At 35.3% G+C, this 26,293-nt stretch overlaps 2 protein-coding genes across 8 annotated transcripts in view; one reads left to right on the top strand and one right to left on the bottom strand.

Annotated features, from left to right (window-relative positions):
• The window catches only part of ACSS3 (acyl-CoA synthetase short chain family member 3), a 177,705-nt gene extending 157,665 nt beyond the window's left edge, over positions 1–20,040 (top strand). Inside the window, exon 17 of the transcript XR_008974943.1 lies at positions 20,027–20,040. The gene's annotated coding sequence lies outside the window, so the exon portion shown is untranslated. The remainder of the gene's footprint in view (positions 1–20,026) is intronic.
• PPFIA2 (PTPRF interacting protein alpha 2) overlaps positions 1–26,293 on the bottom strand; it is a 313,295-nt gene that overhangs the window by 63,576 nt on the left and 223,426 nt on the right. For all 7 annotated transcript variants that reach the window (XR_008974938.1, XR_008974940.1, XR_008974939.1 and 4 more), the window contains 4 exons: positions 14,641–14,757; positions 4,921–5,142; positions 3,742–3,888; positions 1,855–1,989 (listed from right to left, as the gene is read on the bottom strand). Coding sequence is in view for 2 of the 7 variants with exons in the window: in XM_057429558.1 (XP_057285541.1) it covers positions 1,855–1,989; positions 3,742–3,888; positions 4,921–5,142; positions 14,641–14,757 (621 nt within the window). In the remaining 5 variants the exon portion in view is untranslated. The remainder of the gene's footprint in view (positions 1–1,854; positions 1,990–3,741; positions 3,889–4,920; positions 5,143–14,640; positions 14,758–26,293) is intronic.

Here is a 26,293-nt window from a genome sequence, read left to right as displayed (position 1 = left end):
TTGTATACAAGGTATATAAAATACAGGTTTATTTGGCCTATTGGCCAAATTCTGACATAATTTTTCATGTTATGTATTCCAAGAAGACAGAATTTTAAATTAAATAATTTCTTCAGTTTTTCATGTCATTACAGAGAAATGAACAGAACTGGCACTACCACTCTAATATGCCTCTTAATTTCCTGCCTTGCAAAACCTTTGATAAAGTACGTCAAAGTGAAATGGGGTGGAGCGTCAGCTCTGTTCACAGCTCTCTAACCCCATCCTTTGAAATACTGCAAGAAGACAAACAGAAATGAATACTGCAGCTTTATGGTCACAATAACAACAATATCCCATGGAAGTCCCTCAGTGCTCTGCATGGTTGAAATGGGATCTCTTCTTACGATATTATTCATTAATATATGTTCAAGGAAAAATGCAGTTGCAAGATAAGACATGCTTGATACTGCAAAATACTTACTGGTGCCTAATTGCTGGAGAAATTATTCAGGAAAACTCCTCTTAAAATAGAAAACAATATTTTTAAGCTACTGAGGGTATTAGAATATGTGATTATTTGTTGAATCAGAGACAACTGAAAAAAAAACTTAAAATGGCAAGGGATTTCTCTTATATGCACCTGAGGTTTTATTAAAATGCAGTGATATTTGTTTGGTATTTCATGCAGCTCTCTTTTCGCTGATTCTTCTTTTTTTTTCCCACCATTTTCGGTCTCTCTTTCAGATTCCCACCCATTCAAGCAAACCTAAAGTGGACAACAGGTAATCTTGACTACTGGATAATGATCTTGCCTTAATAAAATAACAAAAATCCCCCAACCCAAATGCCCCATAAGCCTCTCTTTCTTTCTACTTCTTCGCTAAATTACTTAAAAATCAGACCGTATCAAATAAGCTGTTTAGCACCTAACGCTTCGCTATAAATGGAAAAACATGAGAATTGAAAATAATCCGCCAAATTTAAAAATAGCCAGGCACATAAATAGCTAGAAATATTCCTTGGAATAGGGAAAGGAACACTTAAATTAATCAGTGTGATATGTAATACAGTCTCTTAAATGCATTTTTCTCTACTTGTCTGATTTTAAGGGATGAAGAATAAATATATTAGCATTGTATGTCTTTATGAAGCTGACAATACCCAAGCCATTGTATTAAGTACATGCCCACCTGGAAATATTAGAGGCCAAATATGAAAACTATACTACTGAAAAATATTTTTTCTTATTATTTTTCTGCAAGAAAGCTGCCATATAATACATTTATCAGGGAAAAAAACCCAAACCAGTTTGAAGTCCTCTCATGGTTTCACATTTGTCCTTGCAGATATATGATACAACGAATGATTCAAAACAAACCATCTAAGTATGTACTGCAAGTTCTTTTCATTTGCGTTGTACAAATGATCCCAGCCGCCACTAAGATTTGATTGTATAGCACTTATTGGAATGGAAATAATTGTTTCATACACACTGTATATGAAAACATCCAGAACTAAGTAAGTGCAGGAATGGGACTTCCCCCACCCCCACCCCTTAAATTAGAAACGTGGTAAAATGAACCCTCCTGGGACAAGTAATACTCACATGTATTGGAAATATAAAGGACTTCTTTGTAAATATAGTCTAGCTTACAGATAACTACTTTTTCTATTACCAAAATGCTAAGAATTACAAACACAGCATTGAGACCATTCCTGGTTAAACTTGTGGCACATACCTATTGGGAAACATTTTCTTCTTTCAAATCATCTTGGTACGAATTTTGTTTTGTACTTGAGGCAAGGAATCAGGATGCAAATCAGTGTTAAACAATGGGGCTTCTGAAGCGAACCTATTTCTCAGGGCAGTACCTTAGTCAGAGCTGCAATTCTCTGTGCTAGTTCAGCCTCCACTTCTGGTAAGGTTTCAGCCTTCCTCATCGTCTGCTGCAGCTTCTGCTCAGCCAGTTCTAGACGCTCTTGCAGCTGTCTGTTTTTGTCTTCCAACTGAAGCCAAAGACAGATAAACAGGTATAAAAAAAATAACCAGACTTAAGATTTTCCTTTGCTTTCTTAGGTATCAGGGAAGCAATCAAAACTCAGCACATAGGCATAGATACTCCACGACCTGGGAGAGCTCTCTGGAGAGTTATTATCTCTAGCATGGAACAGTGTAGGCTGCCAGTTTCACTAACAATGAGTGATCTGAGGCTCAAGGACCATCTGAAGGTGGAAAAAAATGAGCTGTAAAATTGCACTAATGAAGATGAACAAGAAGGTCCTCTGATTAATGGGTTGTTTGTTTGAGCAAAATGAATGCATCGATGCTAGTAAATTCAGAATTTTCTAGATGGAAATATTGAGTCCATCTCACGGAAAAGTTTATGTATGAGCTAAAATGGGAAAGAAGTATAATTCCAAAAGAAGAGAATTCCCAGCAAGGTTTCTGAACAAATTGTCAAAAGCCATTTTCTGAACTAATGCCAATCATATATTAGGAAATGTTAAAACTGAAATTTCACTCATGGTTGCTATTTGCTTTAGTTGGCAGTGATGGTGCTCATTGTGAAACTACAATCAAGTCTCATTTTACAAAGGTGAAACTAATTAATCTGTGATAACCATTAAATAGCAACAGGAGGACTTTTGATAACTTTTGCACTAATTTCTGGCCTACTGAGAAACACCACATGATTAAGACTTTTTTTAATGGCTTGATAAGTGTTTCCCAGCTTCCTGTTCATTCCAGATAATAGAAGATGTAATGAAAAAGAAGTGTGCTTTTAGAAACTTTTTTAATCCTTCAAAGCATGAAAAGGTAGGCTTTTCACATTGCTATGCTGCAAATCATCATGAAGTCTGCCTGTATGTATTGTAAGCCTGGTTCTATTGATCACTGCTTTGAGGGGGTAGACTTCTGCAGCACAGCATGATTTACATTGGCAGCAATAAAACAGAGTTTTAGTTCTGATTCTTTAACTTCCCTGAGGAAGTAGTCACATATATATACCCACATACAGAGAGAGGTATGCATGTGTGTGTAAATATATCTGCACAGGGTCATAGAAGCAGACATTATCAGATTATAAAAGCTTATTTCCCATATAGTATTTTATGTTGTTTGAAGAAAAGATAGGTGAAAAAAAAATAATTAAGAAGTCTGATACTCAGGCTGAAGAGAAATTTCATCTTTTACAATGTGAATTATATTAATTTCATGTTAGCTTTCAGTCCACATTGTAATCTTCAAATTACAAACAGTATTTTCTCTTCACTTTATACTTCAGCTTTTGAATCACTGTGGAAACAAAGTACCACATGAGAATGCTGCACAATCATGTTTTTTATCTTATACTCTTTTTTAATAAGTAGAAATCATTACAATATATTGTATGCAAATTTTGATCTTTCCTGCAGAAGGGATTTTTTTTTTTCCTTACACTATTTTCTTGATTTGGTTTCTTTTTTTGGTAAATAAAATGCAGAAAATTGTTAGATAAGAAGCAAAGACAATTCTTTACTTAGGGAATAGACTATGTGCATTTATGCAAAACACTATCAGAACATACAGTTATTTCCCAGCGTTGAATATACAACTTGACATGTAGTAGTTTTAGAAGCTGATATGAAGCTTTTTTTTTTAGATAATCTGCTGATTAAAAATATGAACATATTAAACTATTGTAAACCTCCTAGCTTCCCCCTGTTTAGCATTAATATTCACTATATATGAAGAAACCAGCTAAGTAATATTCGCACCTGACGGAGGATGGCTTCCTTGTTTGCCAGTTCATTTTCTAGCTTATCGTTCATGTCATGTATGGAGGTGGATTCTCTCTGAGCACTGAGGTAGCGCTTCTCCAGTGTAGTTATTCTTTCTTCCATATCTTCCTTTTGTGCCATTGCCTAATGTGACCAAAAAAAAAACCCAGCAAAACCCATGCAATTAAAATGCTACATCATTTTATACCAGTTTAATTTTCACTAGGTGCTAACAGTAGACTGAGACATAAAGTATGCACAGAAGTAATTTTTCTGTTTTAAAGAGAATTTATTTCCTTTGGGATTTTTTGCAACTATGATGTTTAAAGTGGTACCTGCTGAGTAGAGCAAACAGAAACAATGCTCATTGATTTTATATTTTTTTTAGTTTCTATATTTTTCAATGCAAAAACCAATCCCAAATTCAGCTCACATTTACTTGCGTGCTTCTTAAACAACGTAAGGCTTGATCAGAAAACAGAAAAACTGATATAGGTACATAACAGTAGAAACATAGTACAATGATGTGGGAGAAAATTGTATATGCACATTCCTGGGTCCCACTAAAATTTTATTTTCAAAATACTAAAATAGAAGCTAACCATCCACACATATTGAGAACAACCACATAAGATAGACACTCTGGAGAGCACTAAGAAGTACCACAAATTTAAAGGGGAAGAAAGAAAAGGAAAACTGATTACATTTTCATTTATTCAGAGAAGGGAATAATAAGAGGGGTAATGAAGTTACTGCACATGAGTAAATATTATAACTGATTATATAAATAACATCATTTTATAAAACCACACAGGAGTTTTAAAAATGTACTTTAGACAATCTATATTACCAGCACCCTTATCTAACAGAGTTCATCTCAAAAAATTGAAATAGCTGAAAACTGGCCAGAATGTACTCTAGTTATGCTAAATCCCAAAGGAGCTGGCCTTTCTCCTATTTGAGTTTCACATATGCACACCCACTTTTATAAGCACGGATTTGTATAATGAGATTTCTAGTACTATTTCTTAATGTAAATTATGTGTTTCCAGTGTACAAGGGCTTTTGCCAGTACTCACCTTTTGCTACTCATGTTCATTGGCCTCTATAAGTTTGCAGTGGGTAACACAGGAAAAACAGTCAAGAAACAGGAGGTGAGGGTGATGAACTCCTTACCTCTCTAATGTCTCTCTGATATTTACTATTCATTTCCTCTGTTTTAATGAGTTCCTTTCTGGCAGTCTCTGCCTCCTGCTCCACCTCTCCCACACGGGAAGATAGTGCGGCCAAACGCTCCTTCATTTGTGCCATTTCATAGTTTTGCTTTTCCAGTAGTTCCTGAAGTTCAACAACTTGACTAGCTTCATCATTAGAGTCTATGGAGCCATTTGATAGGCGCTGTTGGCAGAGAAGTGGCATTATCTATTAGTTATCTTTTAACACAGAATTTATGCAAAGAATTTCTAAAAGAAAGATTATTTTAAAAATTACACAAGCAACTAGGAAGAGAAAAACACAGTCATTCTCATGCTAGATAAGACAGGTGTAGTTATGAAAAAATTGTAAAAATATTAGTATTCATTCATATCTAGGGATTCCAGAATGTAACATCTCATAGAGAAATAAACTTCTGTATCAAGAGCAGAATACTGTATAAAAACAGCTTTAGTTTGACATTACAACTATTCAAATACAAATTGCAACAATACTAATCCTAAAAAGTAACAAACTGCATGAATACATCTTGGTTAAACTTACACAACATTTAAACTTAATCAAAGCCTATTTAATTTGCAAAACTAGGCAACACTGCAGACAGGAAGCAACACTAATCACAAATTCACTGTAACAAGAAGTGCTTAGAGTCTGGACAACAACAGACTATTGGTTATCTCTGCATTGGAAATGCATTCTGCTGTAGTAATTTGTATGCTGCTGAAAGCCTTGGTAAGAGTATAGTTACAAATAAAGAAAAGAAACCAACCCAAATACAAAAGTCTTGAACTCACATTGCATTGCAAATATGATTATAGGAATATGTTCTATATTGTAAATAAATGATTTCAGGAGAGAAGCGTGTTATTTTACCTGTAACATGAAAAGAAATCAACCTGAAGTAGTCCAAGTTATCATTCACTTTCTTGATCAGGTACAATTTTATTGGTTACCTTTCTGTTATGCAGTATGGGAACAAAGTATTTCAGTGTAACTGTCATTTTAAATATGTTATAGATCTTAAAGAACATCATGCAGGAGTACTGGTCCTAAAATGCACTTGTTGTCCTTCAGATGGTAGGGAGCATAGCAATGTATATATGAAATAATCCTAGTTCTAAAAGGAAACCAAGCTTCCTTTCATTAGCACTTCTATATTATTATCATCAGAACATATTTAAACAGGAATCTTCCAGAAAATTCAAAAAGACCTTTATTTCGCTTATTGGCTTTAACTACATTTTTTCCTCAATCAGCCATAAAATGAACTCAGATTAAGACCACTCGCCCTTCTGCGGATCATCGAATAAAGCTATTTTACTCTAAAAATTCATTATATCAAAAAACTCTGTTCCAAATTTGCTTTCTTTAAACTAATTAATTATATTATCTTGACATTTTATGTTAGCTGCTGAATCATCATTGATCTACTTTCAGGACACTATGATAAAATGATGATAGCAATTAAAAAACTTATTTACACTCAGTTTGTTGTTCTGAAAGTGTTCACTTAGTCTACTTAAACTCCCATTATGCAGCAGTCAGATATGTAAACAACTAGTACTCAAACAGGATAAACATTATAACCATCATACTTTATTCCATTGTGCAAATTTGAGGTAACTTTTTCTTATCTATGATAATTATAATCTTGTTTACAGTTTTAATCTCATACAGCAATTTTAGCAGTTGTCACAGATGAACAAATTCTACCTTGCATTGAATTTGCCTTACAGCTCTCTAAATAGTGGTCCAGGAACTGCTGCAAGGTTATAAGCAGCCAAAAAACAAATCTGAAAAGTAATAAATGGCATGCGAGCATGTAGTTTATGCGATGTAAACCATGATACTTTTGAAATGGCAAGCTGCATTATACAGAATCATAGAATAGTTAGGGCTGGAAAGGACCTTAAGATCACCTAGTTCCAACCCCCCTGCCATGGACAGGGACACCTCTCACTAAACCATGTCACCCAAGGCCCTGCCCAACCTGGCCTTGAACACTGCCAGGAATGGAGCATTCACAACCTCCCTGGGCAACCCATTCCAGTGCCTCACCACCCTAACAGGAAAGAATTTCCTCCTTATATCCAACCTAAACTTCCCCTGTTTAAGTCTTAACTCGTTAGCCTTTGTCCTGTCACTACAGTCCCCAATGAAGAGTCCCTCCCCAGCATCCCTATAGGCCCCCTTCAGATACTGGAAGGCTGCTATGAGGTCTCCACACAGCCTTCTCTTCTCCAGGCTGAACAGTCCCAACTTTCTCAGCCTGTCTTCATACGGGAGGTGCTCCAGTCCCCTGATCATCCTCGTGGCCCTTCTCTGGACTTGTTCCAACAATTCCATGTCCTTTTTATGTTGAGGACACAAAAGCTATATAGGAATATGTCCACTAGAGTTATGTCAGAGTTATCTTTAAAATCATGAAAACTTTTGATAAAAGCACCCTTTTGATTATACATATTTTCTTGACTTGCAACATAAAAACATTAAAACGGCTTTTCAAAGGTCTGCATATAATAAGTTCTATTTACTAAGTATATGAAGATTTACCCATATAAGTATGTAAATGTATGTAAGCAAAGAACAAAAGTTTTGCAAGTTCTCTCTGAACCTGCCAAATTAGGGCATTTCGTTTTCTCTTTTTTTCTTGCCAGTTTGAAGTTGGAAAAAAAAAACCAAAAAACAACTATCTAAAGCATACATAAAAAATAAAGCAATGGATACAAGGTAAGTTTCTGCAAGGAATTGTTTTCAGAAAAATCACAATGTTTAGAAAAGGCTATATAAATAAGACAATTGTTTCTAAATAACAGAATGTCATTGCTGCAGAAGCTCTTGGAGACTGGAATATACTGTTACCTGCCTCAAGATATGACATATCCTCTTATCTGCCATAAGCCTATGACCCTAATACTCATGGTGACTAGACTTCAAATACCGCTCTTTCTGTTATTCTAGGATGGCATCTCAAACTAAAGGAATATCACTGTCTCACTTCATTTTGTGAGACTTCTCCTTTCATTTCCTAAGGCAAGTGCCATCTGTTGCTTTATAAAACATAGATGAATTTGGTCAGTTGCCCTGACTTTTGGCCAGGCGCTCTGATTTTTGGCCAGTCAGCTGCTGATATGGTAGCTGAGATATTAAAATCTTCATTCATATATAATATACAGAATTTTAAATATACAAATCACTTTTGAAATATTTTGGAAATAGAACATGATCAGTAGTACTACCTGTTTTAAAACCCAAGGTACTTTTAGACACTCTTTGAATCAATTTAATTCCTACAAATAATACATATACTGAAAATTCAATGTGAGGAAGAGGAGGAAAGAAATGCCATATGAAGCTTAAAAGCTTTAAAAACAGGTGTTCAGTTTGTTGTTTGTTTTAAAAAAAAAACAACTTTTAAAACAGGCAGAGAAACTGGAAAATTTTGTCCTCAGTCCCAGGGAAAAAAAAGAAAAATTACTTTGAGCTCTGCAGTGCTGACGATCCGTCTGACTTAGAATGCTGGCCAGATCATCAGGGAGAGACAGAAATACAGTATATTTCTCAAGTCAAATAAACTTGTATGAAATTTGTAGTATAGAAATACTAAAAAGGAAGTAAAATAATCATGAAAGGAAGCTAAACTCTACATGTCACTTGACCTTATGAAAGAGTAAAATTTAATGCTGCAAAGAGATGCTGTTTGAAATGTAAGAATAAATGAATAACGAGTTGCCAGAAGATGCTTTTTACTACAGAGCTTTTCCATTCTTATTCCATTCAACTGCCTCATGCAAAAAGGTTTAAAAGAAAGTAAATTATATTAACACAGACACAGCTATGTGACAGCCCAATCACAAGTGACAACTAAAGAACAAGCAACAGGATCATCATCCATATAATCAGCACACAAAACCAAGTGTGAAAAGCTATGCCCAAAATAATAGCATTACACCTAAGCTGCCACAGGAATTTCCAAGTGGTTGGTTGCCTCTTTAATGTTTGAATACTGTGCTACTTCTCTAGGTTGTTCCAAATCTTTTGGTCTGTGTCAGGCAGAAATTGCAGAATCATTAGAGGTCTCCTCTTCAGTTACCTTGCATTTTCTCCAATCTCTAACCAATTATGAAAGCCAGTGTTCTCTGAACTGAAATATTTCTTTGCTACCACTATACCGATGTAAAAATAGCTTCCTTCTCCAACACTTTTCTCTCCAACCATCCTCACTTTTTTGCTTCTTCTACAAAGCCATCAAAAGACTTCAGTGTTTATTACTAATTTTAAGATCTGAAATAAGTCTGCTTCCTGATCAGCTTTCAGCTCTCATTCTTCTTTCTGATACCTGTAATCATCTCTTACCCTTTACTCACTTTGCAAAATGGTGGCTTGGATGGGGGGAATAATAATAATATAAAAAAAGTTTACTTGACAGGTAGGCATATTTCTTCTTGTTGCTGGTTTCTTCCAGAGTGCCTGCCTATTTCTCCTTTACACTATTAGAAGAATTTCTGAGATCTTACACAGGAGAGAGAAATCACTTACTGCTTCTTAATTAAAAGGGCTAGTTAGCTGTCCAAACCAAATTCAGCAAGTAAACCCTGTCCCCATTTACCCTGACTAACTCCTTTTTCTTACTAGTCTGCCCAGCCTAGCATTAGAAATTACTGGCCTAGCAATTCCTTGCAGTAAATCATCCAGCATAAGTTAAGTCAGCCAATGCCATCAGATGGCACAGCGCTAGAGGGGTAAAATTCCCTTGCAAAGGTAAGCACACTTTTAAAGCAGTGGTTTAAAGGGCTTGACATGTAGAAGTATATAGAGATTTCTGTTAGGTAAAAAGGATTTTGTATGACTGAAAGTCAAATTAATCTATATGAAACAGGCAAAGAGCTTTTTTTTTCTTGAAAAATTAAAGATCTGAGAAGTCTATTGATTCAGCATGTAAAGAATGCATAAGTAATGCAGCTTTTCAGTATAATAAAATCCCTATGCTATACTGTTGAGCACTAAGTATTCATAAACATGCAGACAGACTGAACTATTAAGCACCACAGTACTTACAAAATATTTGCCTTGACTCTTTCAGAGAGAATATTGTATACTCGCCCAGACTTACTCCTTAGGTTCATAAAGACTTGCAATCACAGCTACAGTTTTTATCTATATTTCCTTTCACTCCAAAAACTCCTCACCTCCTCAGGTGTTTCAAGCCACCAATCTTCATTAAGTCCCACTCAGCACATGCTTCTTTAATTAGCTTTATCAATATTAATCCAGAAAGAAATGATTAGAAAGCCAGAAAGACACCTGCAGTGCTGAAGAACAAACCTGCCATCTGGTTATCAAATGTACTGTATGTTTGAAGAGTATTATTTCACTAATTCAGACTATGAGTGCTCTGGGGCAAGGATCACCTCTCCCACTATTTTTTTTACACATTATGCATTCTGGCTGCACTCGGTAAACAGCAAAACAAAAAGTCCTTACAGCAAACTTTCTTTCAGAAATCCACTCGTCAAAGACATTCCTGCTTTTACATGAGATACAGACTGGTTTTGCACACTGGCTCCTCAAGCATTATTCCAGAGCTGAGAAAAACCAAAGATCACTGGCAACACCACCTTCACAGCCAAGCTTTCATCTCCAGGATGCACCTTTCATTCTGTACTAGAAAGCTTATCATCAAGGACTGATGAGAACACCAATCCTTCTTATCCAAAAGCTTCATCATAATTTTAAATTTGCTTACATAAATAGCCTCTTCTAATATTGCTGGTACAATAATTTGAGGTGGCAGATGAACTTTGGTAATACTTTACTAACACCCTGCATTCAAGTTTCCCCAGAGGTGCATGAGGTATAGTCAACAGACCCTGCTCATAATGTCAGGAGGAGCCTACCTGTGAGTTGTCACTCACTGCTGGCTGTTTCAGATGGAAAACCATTAATCTTGAGAAGAGAAGCACATAAGCTACCCTCTTGCTAAATGGCAGGTTCCTTCTTCACTTACGCGCCACTGCAGAGTTTCACACCTGCCCAACTTCTTTCCTTTAATAACCCTGCATGCATCCTCCGTTGTCATGATCTTGATCTCTAATGCTCAGTCCCACTTTTATAGCTTCTCTATTTCCAAATAGATTTCTCAAGGGATAATTTATTCACTGGGAATACTGTCTTTCCTGGCCTTTGCTTGTGGGCCAATCAGTTCCCTAATGATCAGGTGAATGATCTGGACAGCAGCAAGTGGTGTCCACTGGTCACCAATTTAAGGAGAAGAATATCTGATAATAGAAAGAGCTGAATTCCCTCAGCAGGTGATCTTTGTCAGATTTTTTTTTAAACACTTTTTCAGAGTCCTTTAAAGATCTATTTGTGCAAGTTGGCCTGTTTGCAAGTTTCCGTATTTGCTAGCTTTTAAATTTATCTTGCTTAAAAGATGTAGCTTGGAAGCTCCATTGTCATAGAGCAGAAATTTTAACATAACTGGTTGAAATCCCCCTTAGGGAACATGTGTGACCTTATCTGTTTAATGACCTGGCATCCACCTACCAATAAAAGCAACTCACAGTACAATCTGCAATTTTCTCCAGGCACAGAAAGCTACACCCTAGAAGCTCCTTCTTGATTTTTATTGTTTTTTTTTTAAATCAGCATAGTTCCATGTTGAAATCCCTAATACTTTCCTATAGCAGATGCCTTACAAAGTTTGTAATTTTGTGAAATCAGAATTAAAAGCCATTCACTCTATTTTTTCTTAGATGTTTTCCCTTTTTGTTTGTTTGCTTTTGGTTTAGGCTTTATTTTTTGGTGAAGCAATAAATATTCATGGTTAATACTTCTCATTACTTCTCTTTCATCATTATTTTCTTTTGAGATGTTTCATTTATACTTGGCAATGAGTCTCCATTTATGATTATACCCTGTCACCATTAATAAGATTTCTATTTGTTAAAGATTACCTGGCTTGATTTCCCTTATTGCTCATTTGAAAAAAAAAACCAAAAAACAACAAATTATGTACTGAGCCATTCTTTATAGAAAAAGAAAAGGAAGGTATTGTAAAACAATTTCCTTTTGAACCAAATTCTTTGCCTCATAAAAATATGTATACTTTTCATAGAAATTACAAAACATTTTCTATAAAATTTATAGAGTCATTTTAGTATTCTCTTTATTTTCATTTTTTGGAGAGGTTTTTTTTTTTTTTTTTTTTCTCAATTTCCACTATTAGTTTTTCCATAATTTTGCTAAGACCAGTATAGATAAACACACTAATGCAGCTTTAGTCATATTGTTTTAACAACTGGCATGACTTTGACTTCTCCATTCTCTGGCAATGTATCATTTTTCTAAAATTTTTTGAAAAAGAAAATAAATGGCCCAGAAAAGTTCTTGGACCTTCTTTCTATCCTCTTGAGAGGGAGCAGCCTAAAACTATGTAATAGCTTTTTTTTAGCACCTTTTCTAAGCATTGAAGAAATACAAAATATTTCTGTGTTGCCGTGAAATGTAGTCAGATGATTTTTTTCCCACAAAAGTACAGAAATCATTCAGTACTAATGTTATAAATGAGCTGAAATCTATGCTGTCATCTTTTTCCTAAATACACAAGAAGTTACTCCAGCTTCAAAACAGATGCTAAACTTTGACACACCTAAAACTCAGAAAACAGTCCAGTCTTCTTTCCATGTGAACCATACTGGCTAACTCTTTCTGTAGGTTATTTTAAGCTGAGGAATCCTCTAATTGCTATGTCAGTTTGGGACTGTCCATTCTGCAAACCTAGGCAAGCTCTACTTCAACGTCTGTGTAGACTTTACCATGTCTCTATCTCCCGCAAAGTCCAAGAAGATAGGCATGATTAATAGGGTGACTACCTAAAGGTACTGCTTAAGTTTAACCTATATGTTTGTGAATATCAGACACAAAGTTGAAACCTAAACCATAGGATCTCACTCAGATTGACTGAAACTGAACCTTGATCTCCTGTATTATAAGAGGGTGCAAATGGTTACCTCATAGCTTATTCTCCATGCATACTGCAGAAGTTGAAAGAATGTTTTCTAAATGGATGCTTAGAGTATGGGTTTAAGAAGAAGTATCTTACAAAGTGAGGACTTCACAAAATAAGAAGGAATTGATGGTATTATGCACTAAGGTAGTGTAGAAGAAGAGAGAGCAGCTACTGCAGAGTATTTGAATTAGCATACATTGGGTGACCTGGTGTCAATATATAGTCTTCTGTTAACTCCCTATCTAGTATGCAAAAGTTATCAAGTGCAAGCCTTTAATTCAGCTTAGCAAAACCAACTTCAATTGTTTTGACTGGGAAGCACAGAAGTTTTCTGGACATAATGGTCTACAAACATTTCATATAAAATGACAACGATATGTTTCTTTGCTTCCATTCCTCTTTTATTAATATCTAAAAATGAAGATTTCTTAAAGGACAGATATTTCCATTTGGTTCTGCTTATAAATAAGGCGTGCACTGACTCAAATCAGAAGACACAGCTTGCAAAGAAATGCTAAAATTAGAGATTTTCAGCTAAGCAGTGTGGTGGTATTTAAAAGCACAAGTGAGTGGGATGTTCACTGTTTTAACAAATTTTCACAGAAGTGTCAAAGAGTAAGATTTTGCAAGGAATAGGAAAGTAGCTGAACAGTATTTGTTTACTGTATGGCTCTGAATCACATAGATTACTCAAAGAAAAATGCAGACATAAAATAAACCGCAAAGCATGTAAAATTAATGCTTGCCATGCAAATGCACCCCTGTAAATTAGATTGCCTATAAAATAAATAAGTAATGATGAGTGTTATTCTTTATAAGTATGATTTATGCCACTGTTCATCACAGGTCATTAGATAGAAATGCACAATTAGAGATCCAAGCGGCAGCTTTACTCATTTCTTCTGTCTGCCAAATGTTATATTATGCTTGCATTTTAATTTAGTAACTGTGAAGCAAGAGAGAAAGATACACAACTTGGGTTTTTATCAAACTGGGAAACAAAGGCTTAGAAGAAAATATTGTTTCTAAATCAATATTCTCTACCTTTTATTTCTCTCTCTCAGCCTGAAGCAGCAAATACTTAGGCTGCTAAGTAGTTAAAGTATCTAAATTTAATAGTATATCTAAATTTAATATTAAATATCTAGTATTTAAATATCTAAATTCAATATCCCTATTTCTCATTGAAAATGTGCTAAGTAAAGCTCTTCATTTCTCTCTATATGAACATGGACTTGAATTTAAAGACTATCTATAGGTATCAGAGAGGAAAATTACTTTTTTCTAGTTTTTATGTCCCTGTTATCCTGCTATGGACTATTCTGGCAGTAGTTATTGCATGTATACCCTTTCACATACCCATGCCACTACACCTTGCCCTTCTGTATGTGATGCACATAAGATCACTCAGCAGGATATAGTATTCTTAATTGTAGCATTACGCAAAAATTCCAAGCAAAGTTTATTATAAGCCCTGGGTCTAACTCTGTACTGTATCAAAGAGCCTGTTTAAATTTCTTTTCCATTTAAACAAACTCATTTTTGATACTGGTTTAATTAAGCAGACTATTCTAAAGGGATGTGCTACAAAATATTTACATTACAAAAATCTAACACCTGCTTATTTCTCAAACTGATGGTGTATTCCAGTGAAAACTAACATTTTATACCTTTTCATGAACCTTTTGCCCTGGCTCCATTCCTTCAATATGCTCTGATTCGGCAGGCCCTTCACCAGCTGCCATTTTCCTTTGAATGTGTGCATTTTGTTCGCGCAAAGCTACAATCTGCAAAAGAGAGAAAATATTTGGTCAACATACATAATAAACCTTAAAACTACTAAGGAGACAATTTGTTAAATCTATTAATATTTTGATCCTATTTTGGCCATTTGTAGTATTTGCAAAATTATCTGTACATGCAGACAGGTTTAAATACTAAACATAGTAAGAGCTGTTAGGCATTGATTTTGTAACAATGCAAGGACAATTCATTCTTCTATACAGAACACAATGGACACCAAACTATCATTATATAAAAACAGTACTGAAAGGCTATGAATCAAAACCAGGTGATGTAAAATGAAGTGCTAATTTTCTGTCAACTTCCCATCTGTTACTAAGTGCAACATACTAATTTGTGTTAAGAAAACATGTATGTAAAAGCCCTTGTCTGTGGCATTCATTGACTGTTTTAGTGCATATTCAAGTAGGTTTTATTGTATTGAAAGTATTGTTTTATTTATTGGCAGTGCTAGTAAAAATCCCATGCATCTACTGGAAAATAAGTTGCTTTCTCTCTGATTTTGCAGCCTACCCTTAGACAATAAGCAGGATGGAAAGATTCAGGTCCTAAAAGACTTTTACATGCTATACTACGGTAAGCTGGAAAATCTGGCTAATATAAAACTTACTTATTTTGATAAATTGCACAATTAGATCTCTCTACACAGTTCTGCTTTCATAATCATCCATAATGAATGATTTACTGGATGGATAACATTGTGTATTAAACAGTAGAAAGCAGGTAGGATGTATACATGCTGTTTTTGGAAAGCTGGTGTGAATGTAAAGGCTTCTGTCACTGTAATGTGTCTGCACAAATCCTGAGTCAGAAGCACCCTAAAACACTGTCCTGGCCTAAAATAGAAAAGCATAGGGTGGGAGGGAAGATTTAAGGACATACTACCTTCTAAGTGTTTAGAGCAGCCAAGGTTTTGTGGGACACTGAAGTTGACTTAATTTAATTTTAATTTACATTAAAAAATGTTTCTTTTGATCCTAATAATTTAATAATTTTTTTTTTTAAGTTTTTTAACTTATGTTTAAATTCTGATTTTAAAGACTATTTGAATCAGCTCTGACCAGCATTTGAAATCTCATGGACTCACCACTGTAAACATTTCTTCCTTAGTATGGATGTTGAAAACTGTTGTGATTTGAGTCAGGTTGATTCACTGCCTGCTAAATTCCAAATTACAGCCCTTGCAGGACTCATGTGACTCCCACTGATTTCAGTGCTAAGACTGAGACCTGAGGGCAACATTTCACCCAAAGCAATTATAGGAAAATATAAAATAATGGGAATTAAAACTGTCCCACACAATCTGTGTCTTTTGGGATCGTACAAATAGAATGTGCTTTAAAATGGTTTGCTTAAATAAGAGAATTAGGTCCGTCTTAAATAACAAAAAGATCTTTATAATCTCATTAGCATAGACTCTCTTTGTACACAGGGCTTGGTAATTTAATAACTTTTTTGTTCTGAATAGCTTCACCTATTTCTTTTTCTTTACAGTTCAAATGGTTTTCAAATCTAAGTTACCAAAAATATGGTTCCCACCAAGCAGAATTAGCCATCAATTACTGCTAAGTTACTTTAAGGTAGATTAAGGGAGATACTTCAATGTACATATTATAAAATTCTGATTTGTAGGTAGCAATTATATATCAAGTAAAACAAGCATAAAATCATAGGACATGTTAACTGGCAGCCAACAGTCGATCTGGATTTTCATATGATAATCTTTCATTGATCCATTAAAATGCAGACTTCACTATGCCTTCATTTTGATTTACCACCTGCATCTAAGACAAACCCTGGAGCTCAACAAGAATATTGTATAAACATTGCTCAAAATTTTATTATTTAATCATATATTTCACAATAGTTATTTTTTCTTAGCAGCTGATGGTCTTTAGGTACCCTAGGATTACCACTTTTTAAGTATGTAAGTAAGTAAATAAAAACACGCAATTGTCCCTTCAAAGCGAAAGGCAAATAAAAGAGTACAATATTGTGTATCATTATTTTTGGGAGATTCACTTGATTTTTGAATGGGAAAAATTTCTTTGCCAAACCCCCATCATTGTTACAGCTAATTTTTCCAATGGTTTTGTTACAGTAATGAATGCAGAGTAACTATACACAGGAATAACATGGAGTTTGAAGCCTGTCATATCTTAAGAGTTTCAGCTCTAAGGTGGTCATCAGATAACAGATGTAAGTTGTGCAGGTCCACACAGCTAACTTGTTTTCATACTTTTTCTCTATTCTTGATTTAAAGGCTAATTAAGGCAGAAATAATGCTCCTAAAGAAGCATGGAAACTTTCCTGTGTCTTACAAATAAATATGAATATTTACTTATTGGTTATCGAAGCAAAGTTTTTTAATTGCTATAACACTCTTGTTTATTATTTACTTATTTCTTATTTAGCTTGAACTTTCAAGAATGTGCAAATAATTTGAAAATGTACTAATTTAATCACTGAAGAATTTGTGTAACTTTCTACACAGGAGGCCAGAACACAGCTGAATGGATGATGATGATGATGAATTAGGTGAAGGTGAAGACATAGAGGACTCTATTTCCTAGGTAGCCTCTGAATCTTAAATTCTAATCATCATTACACCAGCTGACAGTGATAATACCACAGATCTAGGTAAGAAACTAATTGTGCAGCATACATAAAATTCAGTAATATTACTTTTGAGAAATGCCTATTCCTTATATTGATGTTTTTATGTTTATGATATCTAACTTAAAGTATCTACTACAAAACATGTCTGCAGACAGCTTTCCAAATACCTAGTACTATTTAACCCTCTAGAGGTTAAATTCTTAATGGTTTTCATGCTAAGTTCTCTTTTGAAAAAGTAAAAGCTAATATTCTTGAGGATGGAGTCACATCTGCTAAAACCAAACAAAATCAAATTCAAAAAAATTAAAAGACCAATTCATAGAAAATAAATGGCGATAAATATCATTGTTGCATTTACTGCTGTTGGATCCAAAACTGGACAATCAACCTAAACATTCAAGTCCAAATAATACATGCTAAAATACGATCAAACGTATCACATTTTTTCCTTCTCAACTTCTGGCTGTGGGTCTCAAATTACTATATTTCTTTTCTAAACTGCTATCACAGGCATTATTTTCCTATTTAGCACACTTGGCAAGATTTGACCTGGACCACAGCAACAACAATTGTACTCTAATCAAAAACTAATGTAAAACTGCAGAGATGCTAGTCTTTCCATAGTCAAGTCTAAAGACAGCTTCCTGCTGCAGGCCTAAATTTGGCTCCCTGCTAACTTTGCCAAACTCAGTCAGATGAACTGAAAAGTTGTTTCTTGATAGAGAAAACCAAAACAACAGTTGTGAGCTTAAAAAGACTGAAATGTGGAATATTAATTTTCTAGTTAGACCTTTCTAAGTGTTGTGGCTTAAGCCCATTAAATTAACCTATAACCTAAAGAAACATTCCTTTAGCCTGTTCTCTTCTCACAGGTAAGTTGATCTTCAACATACTTCACATTTTTGTAGTCAGTTTTTATGACTGACAAGCAAGGATTTCATAACATTCAAACTTTAAAGAACTTCCACCAATTTAGATTCTGTCTTCTATATTTCAAAGGTACATAGAAACAAACAGCATGATTTCTAAAGTCCCACCTTGTCATAGTAATTCTGAATATATTGTTACACAACTTCTACGTTTTCATCTCAAATCTAAAATATTTTCAACTTTCTAAAGCCCACCTTTTTTAATGACAATTTTGGTAAACATCCCTATTATATTATCCATATAAATTCTCTCCAAAATCTTAGCAGAATTTGTGTCCGTTATCTATCAACATCACTGAATCATATTTTTTTTTATGAAATAAGGATTCAATGATTTAGTTTCAAAATTAAAACCGGTCTTCATTACCATAAATGACGAAATCCACATCCCATGCCTGTACACTCGAAAATACTAATCTGAGTTCAGATGTTAAGGAAATGTTAATTTCAAATATTAACATACAGCATAGAATAGAATATCAATACATAAGCCAGAAGTGATCTGAAGTACCTACTGTTACAGAACCATACCCATCAGCCAAGCTAGTGAAAAGGACAATGTAATAAGACAATCATTTCATCATGAATAAAGATTACACAAGGCTATAAAATCAGTATGGAATAGCATAAATTACATCTATTTAGCAAGGGAAACAGTCTTATTACTATCTGTAGCAGGACACTAAGACATATATATGACAGGAAAAAAAAGATTCACACTGTAGTTGCAAAAACTATCAAATTGTAAAGGGTGACCAAAATGAAAAGGAAAGGCAGCACACAAAAAAATGGCGACATTTGAACTATGTTCGATAGACACCAAAAACCCAAATTGGAATACAGAAATTATACATGAGAATGTAACAAATTTATTCTTGGTGCAAAGTCTCCCACAAGACACAAATGAAGCAAGAAAAATGCTTCATCTATATATTTACTTTGGGTATTTAACAAAATAATTAATTTGAAATTATTCGAGAGGTGTTAGATCAGAATCCATTTCTAAACATAAAACATCCTAAGCAATGTGGGTACCTCTGCTGCTGAAACTTACTCAGTTCTTACTTCCAATTGAGTGGCCAGTTGTTACCTTTCCAGTTTCAGGCTTCAGGTAATTAACTTTACTATGCATACTTCATATACTTATCTATAACAACAACGAAAAGGAACTATCAACTTATTACACTTTTTTTAGTGATAGTTGCCTACTACACATACGTTTTTTAATTCTGCACTTCTCGGTCTGCGCAGTCTGATGTCATCCCAAAATCTGTCTTACATCTACAGAACTTTGGACTTGTCTCTTTACTACTTACTGTACATGTATCTCAAGCATCAATGGAAAAGCTTTTATTAGATTTCCCATAAGTATTACTGATTAACTGCCAGACTTTCCCTGAAAGCACCAGCATTCTTCAACCCCTTACGGTTTAGTTCAGAGATGTATGATGTTTTGACTGCTGCTTGCCCTGTGTTTTGGTGTTTTGCTACTTTTCAACCAGACATGCAAAATCAAACCTGAATTAATTTATTTTCTTGATCAAATTACTTAAGTCCAATGAGAAAACAGCACATAACCTGCAAAACACCAAGATACTCAGATATGATTTAGATAAAAGATTTAAATATAAAAGAAGATATTTCTCTGTTCAAATAGCTAGTTGAAATCCCTCCAGGCTGGTGGGAAGGAACTAAATGCATTCATTTTTCTGTTAGGAATCATAGTGATATTTGGTCCATAAGTAGTGTTGACGACTCCAGGAAGGAAGAACAATACCTTTAGAGAGGAAGAATGATTTTGTAGTTGAAAGCTGAGGGGGTATCAGGATCTGTAAGTCTGAGATGATTGCTGGTGGTGTTACCTGATTAGATTTGGAGTGAATCAGAGAATACTGACCACTTAGGGACCAAACAAAATAATACCCCGCCACTAGGCTTTTCCTGAAAGAGTTCTGACATCCTCAGGAAGGAGCTGTTGTTACCACCAATGTATATCACATACTGTAACTTACAAGGATGGTATTCTGGGTACTTTTCCCATTCATAACAATTTCCTTCACTTGAAATCTTGGCCCCTGAGGCCTTATTCCCAGTGCTGCTGTTCTGTAAAAAGTCATCACTTTGTCTATTGACTTTTTTTAATGTTTGTGTAATTTAAATTGTATCTAAAACCATCCACTAGTAAAGGATTTAAATATAACAATTATACTGATTTAATTTTGCTTTCCATTGAATAAATGATTACAATGCATAGAGATTTAAGGATATTTAATTTAATTAATAAACATATTAATGTTTACAGAGGTTTCTTTTTGCACCATTCTTGCTAATATTTAAAATCTTTTTTACTTTGGTTTTACTTACTTCAATTTTTCTACTGTGAATTTATTTAATTTATTAAGTAGTTTCAGAACAAGTTGTGTATGCTGTTTTGTTATTAACAGAGGCTCTAAACACATATATGATGTTAGACTGTCCCCTAACACCATCAAGAACCTGGATCACGTAAAAAATGTAAAGCATTAAAGGAAGACAGTAAGTTTTTGAAAAGCTGTTTTTTATAAACTTGCCCTACTTTAAATCACTGAACCTTTTTCTTTCATTTTCTGATATTGAAACAAATTGGTCCTACGCAATTAAACTCACTGATAACCATGTTTTACTTTGCTGAAAGGCTGAAAGATCTAGAAGACTTTTTGTTTAATCTCCTCTTTTCAGGAACGTATTTCTTTTTACATGGATATTATGCTAAGCCAACGTCTTGTCACTATATTGTGTCAGTTTTCCATCCAGCTCTTATTTATGTAAGTCTTTCAGAGAACAGTGAAATTGCCTACTTGGATGTCCTCCTACATTATTCTATCATAACATTCCATATTTGAACAGTGTTAAATATCAGATTTCAGCCTACTTAGAACATAATTCAGACTCCTGGTCCACCTTCTGACTTTGCTTTAATAGGTGTAGCTTGATAGCTTGTGTAAAACTTTAATCAATGTCTGTCATTTGATATGGTAAATATTAAGCATAGCACAGGGAATATATGATGCTTAGAGACAGGTGATTTCCTTTTGCTTCAGTGGAAATTTAAATCCTGATTCATAAATGTAGCCTAAATAAACATAAATGTAGCCATTTCCAGTTAAATTTCTAATTTGTGTTAATGTCAACCGAGCCTTTCAGAAGCTACTGGTTAGAGAGTTCAGAGATATTCAATAGGGTGATTGAAATTGTTTTAATTGTACAATAAATTTGTCATTATTCATACTTTATTTTAGTTACAGGGCCAGAAATGCACATGCATTTTCTTGACACTTTATATGTAACTTCTGAAAGGAATTACAATGGTAATCAGTATTTTGTATTATCAGGATCTTGTATACACTATATACCATATTTCTTTCACCCTTTGTGGAGGGAAAACATGACATGGGATGCACACTGGCAAAACATTTTAATGAAAAACAAAACAATACTTTTTTGAATCTGTGTAAAAACCGGGTCTAATAAAAGGAGATTTCTTTTTCATGAGGGAAGGGCATTTTAACCAAACTAAGACAATTATGTGCTCTTGAGGGTGGTTTAGGAATGATGCATCTCATTCATGGGGGGTCACCTGGATGCCTGCTGTCAATTTTAAGAGCAAGAATTACATAAAAACCTTGGATATGTCAACATATTATTTGCATTTTCTACGTCAGTAAAAAGGAATGTTTTAATAATCTTGTTCAAAATATACTTTGAATATTTAATTAGAATTACACTGGATAGTTTCAGCTTTTACTGCAATTTTAATGCCTCTGTCAGTTGAGGTATGACAGATTTGGCTGCAGCCTTTAAGACATTTGTGCCTCCATCTTCTCAGTCTGAGTTTAGAAGCAGAACATGAGAAGCAGCATGAGGAGCTGCTGGTCACAAGTTTCCACTTCAACAGTTTCATACAGGATGGAAAACTAGGAACTGTGGTTCCCGAGATGCAGAAATGCATTCCCTGTTCTAGGGACAGGGGATCTTATGCAGGTACAGAGAAAAAAATCTACTAGAGATTTGAAATTTCTTAGCATATTCCTCCAGTTTACAAAATTAATGCTGTTTACAAACCAAAGGCAAAACAAATTGTCACAGTGGTGTTTGAGAGTCTTTCCATCTCTCACTTTCCAGCTTATACTTCTTTTTGTCCCGCTGCTTTCAAATCACTCGCAGTCTCACGACTGCCATATCATAGCGATTCCAGCACAGCATAGAATACACTTACTTGCATATGTTTTCACACATATTCACATCACTGAATAAATCACTGATATATTTACATGACAGACCACTCAGGAAATCATGAACAAGAACTCTGTGTAAGTGTTATAGAGGTTTAGAAACAGTCAAACTAGAATGAAAAGATTTAAATTGAAATCTGGTTTTATAGTATAGTAGCAAGCTTTTTGAATGAGAAATTGCATTTTGCCTGAAAGTAGATACATTATAAGATTTCTAATTTGTTCTGGCAAGAAGATTAGCTATTTCTAGGCTTTACACATATTCCAAATGAACTCCTATTTTTAAACATGCCTAAAATATACGCGCTGAAGAACTGGGGGAAACCCCAACTATGAGTATTGAAAATGCCCCTGTGTGTTTGTTGTGTTACGTGCTCTGGAATGAAATAAGAAACCAGACAGGAAAGACAAAATCATGACATGGCACCTTTTGGCTCAATAAATCGTACTTTGCATGAAGGAAATCATTTCCAAATTACACCATGCTGTTATTGTTTGCAGGATCCAAGAGGAAGCCTTTCAGGCTAAGCTTCCAGTGAATAGCACAGAGGTGGATGTAACCACAGGCCGCAAAGGAGAATGGTTGCATCACAACATCTCCCAGTGAGAAGCAGATGTACCAGTAAAACTGCTAGTGGCACACTTGGAGCACTACAAAGGATCTCAAAATTAGCAACATGTTGCACTGCAAGATCTATTTGAATTACAGTACATAAAGCAGTGTACTGGCTTAGGTGGTTTTATCAGATATCAGCCTGATACCTACCATTTACATTTGCACAAGATTTACTTTTCCCAATTAAAACTTATATATTAATCAAAATGACTGAACCAACGATGGCTCTCTTTGCCTGACATAAAAACCAACGTTTTAACTATTTCCAGAAATCAGTGGGATTGAGTCAAGAATTCTGATTAGCTTCATTTTCTACATTGATCAAAGGAAGAGGCTAAGGAGGGAGCTTGCCCCATCTCTGAATAAATGATGAAGCAGGTACTAGTGAGATGGTCCTGTAATAAGACCACCAAAGTGTTCCTGAAAACTGTCTTCTCAACATCCTTTACTAGACAAAAGCAGATGAAAGTCTAAGATTCACAAACCTGTCTAATAATGTAAATTCCTTTTCATCTATCAAAGTCAGACAAGTGTCTGACTTTGGTAGGTGTAGTAAATAAGGTATAAAGGCAAGAAACTTCTCATTTAGTGTTTTTTCCCAACAGACAAGCAAATACAGATTTTTGGTGCTGTCTAGGTATGAGACTACTTGAAATGAATGAATATTATATGAAATATTATTAATAAATACACATGGAAAAGCGAGGTGTTGGCTTGGGCAGGGGGAATCTTTCCTCCCAGAGTGGTAGCTAAAATCTCAGTATGTTTCACTATCATGATCAAATGAAATACATGGGATAATGTTTGAGCAAGTGAATGCAAAATGCTCTTCAGGCTGTCATAAATGCAGAGTCTTACTTCATAAACCAAACTTCTCATAAATCCATACACAGTCTTAAAACAACAGATAAAAATGAATCTCCCTGAAGATGGCTTTAGTGCTGAAATGCTTTAGTTTTTCCATTTAGAAATGCAGGTTCTGAGATTTGCAAACAGTTATATTTAAAAGGGCAAATATGGACATAGAGCTTTATTTTCACAACAGGTAGGAGCTAAAATAACTATGGACCGTACAGCACTGTAATCAACATCAGCCACACTTTGAGAGAACAAAAGAAAAGCAAAAAAAAACCTTCTCAGATTGCAAAAATAACTTTGGAAGGTGGGGAATAAAACCTGCAGCAGTGACAATGAATGCACTTTGGGCTCCTGTACTAGGTTTTCATGCCAAGGTTTTGATAGTAGGGGTGGCTAAAGAGGTGGCTTCTGTGGGAAGCTGCCAAAAGCCTCCCCCATGTCTGAGAGAGCCAATGCCAGCCAGCTCCAAGACATACACGATGGTGGCCTGGGCTGAGCCCATCAGTGACAGTGGCAGAACCTCTGGGGTAAGATAATTAAGAAGGGGAAAAAAAGTTACTGCTCAACAGCAATTGCAGGTGGGAGATAGGAGGGAGAATGTGAGATTAACAGCTCTGCAGACGCTCAGGTCAGTGAAGGAGGAGGAGAGTGGGTGCTCCAAGCATTGGAGCAGATCTCCACCTGCAGCCTGTGGAGGATTCCACACTGGAGCAGGGGGATGCCCAAAGGGGGCTGTGACCCCGTGGGAAGCCTGCGCTGGAGCAGAGTCCTGGCAGGACCTGTGGCCCCGGGGAGAGAGGAGTTCAAGAACTGCAGCCTGTGTAAGGGACAAGCACAGGAGCAGTTCACGGAAGACTGTCTTCTGTGGAAGGGACCAATGCTGGAGCAGTGGAAGAGTGTGAGGAGTCCTCCCCTGAGGAAGAAGGAGTAGCAGAGAAAACATGTGATGAGATGAACTGACCATAACCTCCATTTTCCACTCCCCTGTGCTGCTGCAGGGGAGGAGGCAGAGAAACTGGAAGTAAAGTTAAGCCTGGGAAGAAGGAAGGGATGAGTTGGTTTTATTTCTGATTATCCTACTCTGATTAGTAATAAATTACACTAATTTCCCCAAGTCAAGCCTGTTTTGCTCATGACAGTAACTGGTGAGTGATCTCTCCCTGTCCTTTTTTCTACCCATGAGATTTTCATTATATTTTCTCTCTCCTGTTTTAGCTGAGGAGGGCAGCGATGGAGCAGCTTTGGTGGGCACCTGGTGTTCAGCCAGGGTCAACTCACCACAGCTCCCTTTGGGGGAAGGAAAATAGCAAAAAGCTTTTTAATTTTTTAACTTAGAACTTTTTCTTCTCTCCCATTCAACTACTTAAAAAAGAATCAGATAAATTTGCAAGTAGGGCTTTTGTAGCACTCTGAAAATTCACTTGTAAACTTAATGTTCATGTCTGACAACCTGAGCTAGGTTTATTTTATAACTGCCTGGATTCCAGTGAATTTTATTGCTATTTAAGTGGTGAGCTTTCCAGAAACTTTACACAATTGAGCCCTTGAAAATGTGTCCTGACATGTCAAGAAAAATACGACTTTATTCAAAGAAAAAACCCCCGTGGGAGTTATGAGTAATGCATATTTTCAACATTTTAACATCGTAAATTGTTCTCTTCCTTCCTTTTTGAGGATGTTTAAGATTTTAATTCTGTTATTGAGCTTTCATTGCTGTGGAGGAATACTCATTAAGGTGAAATCATCCTCATGAGGGAGTCTTTATAACCCTAGGCGATTAGACAGTAGTAGACTAATGAAAACAAATCTTGTACATTTGAGATACATGGAGCTTAAATAAGTGTAAATTGAAATAGAATCTCTACATTCTTCTTCCTTAATGGCCAAGAAGCATGGTGTTATCATTACTAGAAATCCAGTATTTGATAGCAAGCTCTGCAAGAGAATGTACATTCAGATTTACAGCAACTGTAAACTGATCAGAGGATCATTGTAAAAGACAGTTGATTTAAATAGTCAGAGGATCTTTACAGCAAAATGGGAGGTAGAACACTAAGCTCCAATGATCTGTTACAGTTCTTTTATGGTTTAAGTAGACCTTTAAGCTATGCCTTAAGTTCTGTCAAACAAAGCTAAAACATCTTGCTTCTGCAGCTTCTGGTATGTCTTGATTATTCTATTCTAACCTTGATGTAGGCACTGCTCTCTGTGCCCCTGTGTGTATTGC

Source organism: Pezoporus wallicus, unplaced genomic scaffold (genome assembly GCF_028554395.1).
Source record: "Pezoporus wallicus isolate ANWC-B61680 ecotype Strahan unplaced genomic scaffold, APGP_CSIRO_Pwel_v1 contig_5069, whole genome shotgun sequence".
NCBI lineage: Eukaryota > Metazoa > Chordata > Aves > Psittaciformes > Psittacidae > Pezoporus > Pezoporus wallicus.
The sequence above is the reverse complement of the archived record's forward strand: the minus strand, read 5'-3'. Positions and strand labels throughout refer to the sequence as shown.